The sequence below is a fragment of the Equus asinus genome, chromosome 5 (assembly GCF_041296235.1).
Source record: "Equus asinus isolate D_3611 breed Donkey chromosome 5, EquAss-T2T_v2, whole genome shotgun sequence".
Lineage (NCBI taxonomy): Eukaryota > Metazoa > Chordata > Mammalia > Perissodactyla > Equidae > Equus > Equus asinus.
The window spans coordinates 39788821-39792432 of record NC_091794.1 but is presented as its reverse complement, the minus strand read 5'-3'; the positions used below and the strand labels follow the sequence as shown (position 1 = coordinate 39792432).

The following is a 3612-nucleotide window of genomic DNA, read 5'->3' as shown; positions in this document are numbered from 1 at the left end:
GTAGTCTTAGTGCTGTTTACCCACTTCCTTCGAAAAGGCGTGTGGGGTGACCTGTTGCTGCGAGAGGGGATACAAAGGTTTCTCAGTGGCTGGCAGGCTGGCTGTGGGAGCCGCCTCCCCCTCCTCCCCCTCCTCCCCCTCGTCCCCCTCCTCCTCCTCCTCCCCCCTCCCCCCGCCTCCCCCGCGCGGCCGGCGGCGCGGCAGGCCCCGCCCCCTTTCATGCAAAACCCGGCGGCGAGGCTGGGCTCGAGTGGAGGAGCCGCCGCGCGCTGATTGGTCGCCGGAAACCCATTTATTCCCTGACAGCCCCCGTCACATGGATGGTTGTCTATTAACTTGTTCAAAAAAGTATCAGGAGTTGTCAAGGCAGAGAAGAGAGTGTTTGCAAAAGGGGGAAAGTAGTTTGCTGCCTCTTTAAGACTAGGACTGAGAGAAAGAAGAGGAGAGAGAAAGAAAGGGAGAGAAGTTTGAGCCCCGGGCTTAAGCCTTTCCAAAAAATAATAATAACAATCATCGGCGGCGGCAGGATCGGCCAGAAGAGGAGGGAAGCGCTGTTTTTGATCCTGATTCCAGTTTGCCTCTCTCTCTCTTTTCTTCCCCCAAATTATTCTTCGTCTGATTTTCCTCGCGGAGCCCTGCGCTCCCGACACCCCCGCCCGCCTCCCCTCCTCCTCTACCCCCGCCCGCGGGCCCCCCAAAGTCCCGGCCGGGCCGAGGGTCGGCGGCCGCCGGCGGGCCGGGCCCGCGCACAGCGCCCGCATGTACAACATGATGGAGACGGAGCTGAAGCCGCCGGGCCCGCAGCAAACTTCGGGGGGCGGCGGCGGCGGCGGCGGCGGCGGCGGCAACTCCACCGCGGCGGCGGCGGGCGGCAACCAGAAGAACAGCCCGGACCGCGTCAAGCGGCCCATGAACGCTTTCATGGTGTGGTCCCGCGGGCAGCGGCGCAAGATGGCCCAGGAGAACCCCAAGATGCACAACTCGGAGATCAGCAAGCGCCTGGGCGCCGAGTGGAAACTTTTGTCGGAGACGGAGAAGCGGCCGTTCATCGACGAGGCCAAGCGGCTGCGAGCGCTGCACATGAAGGAGCACCCGGATTATAAATACCGTCCTCGGCGGAAAACCAAGACGCTCATGAAGAAGGATAAGTACACGCTGCCTGGCGGGCTGCTGGCCCCGGGCGGCAACAGCATGGCGAGCGGGGTCGGGGTGGGCGCCGGCCTCGGCGCGGGCGTGAACCAGCGCATGGACAGCTACGCGCACATGAACGGCTGGAGCAACGGCAGCTACAGCATGATGCAGGACCAGCTGGGCTACCCGCAGCACCCGGGCCTCAACGCGCACGGCGCCGCGCAGATGCAGCCCATGCACCGCTACGACGTGAGCGCCCTGCAGTACAACTCCATGACCAGCTCGCAGACCTACATGAACGGCTCGCCCACCTACAGCATGTCCTACTCGCAGCAGGGCACCCCTGGCATGGCGCTTGGCTCCATGGGTTCGGTGGTCAAGTCCGAGGCCAGCTCCAGCCCCCCCGTGGTTACCTCTTCCTCCCACTCCAGGGCGCCCTGCCAGGCCGGGGACCTCCGGGACATGATCAGCATGTACCTCCCCGGCGCCGAGGTGCCGGAACCCGCCGCCCCCAGCAGACTTCACATGTCCCAGCACTACCAGAGCGGCCCGGTGCCCGGCACGGCCATTAACGGCACACTGCCCCTCTCGCACATGTGAGGGCCAGACAGTGACCTGGAGGTGGGGGAGAAATTCTCATAGAAAATGGGAGGAGAGTAAGAAACAGCATGGAGAGAAACCCGGTACGCTCAAAAAGAAAAGAAAAGAAAAGTCATCACCCACAGCAAATGACAGCTGCAAAAGAGAACACCAATCCCGTCCACACTCACGCAAAAACCGCGATGCCGACAAGAAAACTTTTATGAGAGATCCTGGACTTCTTTTTGCGGGAGTATTTTTGTACAGAGAAAACCAGGGGGGGTTGGGGTGGGGAGGGCGAGGGAATGGACCTTGTATAGATCTGGAGGAAAGAAAACTACGCAAAACTTTTTAAAAGTTCTAGTGATACGGTAGGAGCTTTGCAGAAAGTTTGCAAAAGTCTTTACCAATAATATTTAGAGCTAGTCTCCAAGCGACGAAAAAAATGTTTTAATATTTGCAAGCAACTTTTGTACAGTATTTATCGAGATAAACATGGCAATCAAAATGTCCATTGTTTATAAGCTGAGAATTTGCCAATATTTTTCAAGGAGAGGCTTCTTGCTGAATTTTGATTCTGCAGCTGAAATTTAGGACAGTTGCAAACGTGGAAAGAAGAAAATTATTCAGATTTGGACATTTTAATTGTTTAAAAAATGTACAAAAGGAAAAAATTAGAATAAGTACTGGCAAAACCATCTCCGCAGTCTTCTTTAAAGGGGCAAAAGTTTTAGATTGTACTAAATTTTTTTAACTTACTGTTAAAAGCAAAAATGGCCATGCAGGTTGACACCGTTGGTAATTTATAATAGCTTTTGTTTCCCAACTTTCCATTTTGTTCAGATAAAAAAAAACATGAAATTACTGTGTTCGAAATATTTTCTTATGGTTTGTAATATTTCTGTAAATTTATTGTGATATTTTAAGGTTTTCCCCCTTTTATTTTCCGTAGTTGTATTTTAAAGATTCGGCTCTGTATTATTTGAATCAGTCTGCCGAGAATCCGTGTATATATTTGAACTAATACCATCCTTATAACAGGTACATTTTCAAGTTAAGTTTTTACTCCATTATGCACAGTTTGAGATAAATAAATTTTTGAAATATGGACACTGAAATTATGCTTGAGTCTTTCATTTATTTGGATACATAACTCCTCGGGGAATATACTGTGCTCATTCAGGAAAGCAAAAAAACCCCTAAAACTTGGTATTTTAGTCCAGCAGCATGTGCTAATGTTAACTGGAACAAATAAATGGCTGGATGATTAATTGAATAACTACTCTTGGAAAAATTGAAATGCTTATGTCATTTCTAAAATAGATACTAGAGACAGATATTGTAAATCCGCCCCTCCTTTTCTAAGCAGCATGAATAAGCATGATGAGGACTTAAACTGATTTATGCCACTTGTTGCCAGAAAGGAGTCAATTCTGAAAATTTTCATGTAGCTTAGCAGATGGGGTATTGAGCCAAATCAGAACCAGGTTGGCTGGTTTTGTTTTCGTTTTCTTCACAGCACAATGGGCCCTTGGAAACCTGGTTATAGGGGAAAATGATGCTTCTTGTATCGGAATAATTGCAAACTAGACATGCAAAGTGCTCATCTGCTGGGTGGGTGTTTGGATTACTCTGGCCCTGCTATTGTCTGAGAGGAAACAAGTGGTTTGCTTTCTTTGTTCCTTGACTTTATAAACTTTCTCCTCTACATTTTCCTGTTTAGGGGCGAGGGAAAGCAAAGAGCGTCTTGCAGAACTCCCCGACTTATCACGGCTTTTTTTTTATTATTATTTATTTTCTTTTTTCCTCTCTCTCCCTCCACGAATTCCATTTCTTAAATTGGCAGCGCGGGTCCAAGCCTGTAGCCCCAAATCGGATAATCTCTGCAGCTGATAACAAGCA

General features: G+C 50.4%; 1 protein-coding gene across 1 annotated transcript; it reads left to right on the top strand.

Moving 5' to 3' along the window:
- The first annotated feature begins 324 nt into the window (after positions 1–324).
- On the top strand, positions 325–2828 carry SOX2 (SRY-box transcription factor 2). Its single transcript, XM_014838332.3, has one exon. The coding sequence runs from the start codon at positions 760–762 to the stop codon at positions 1729–1731; it is 972 nt and encodes a 323-aa protein (XP_014693818.2). The 5' UTR covers positions 325–759; the 3' UTR covers positions 1732–2828.
- Positions 2829–3612: the final 784 nt, after the last annotated feature.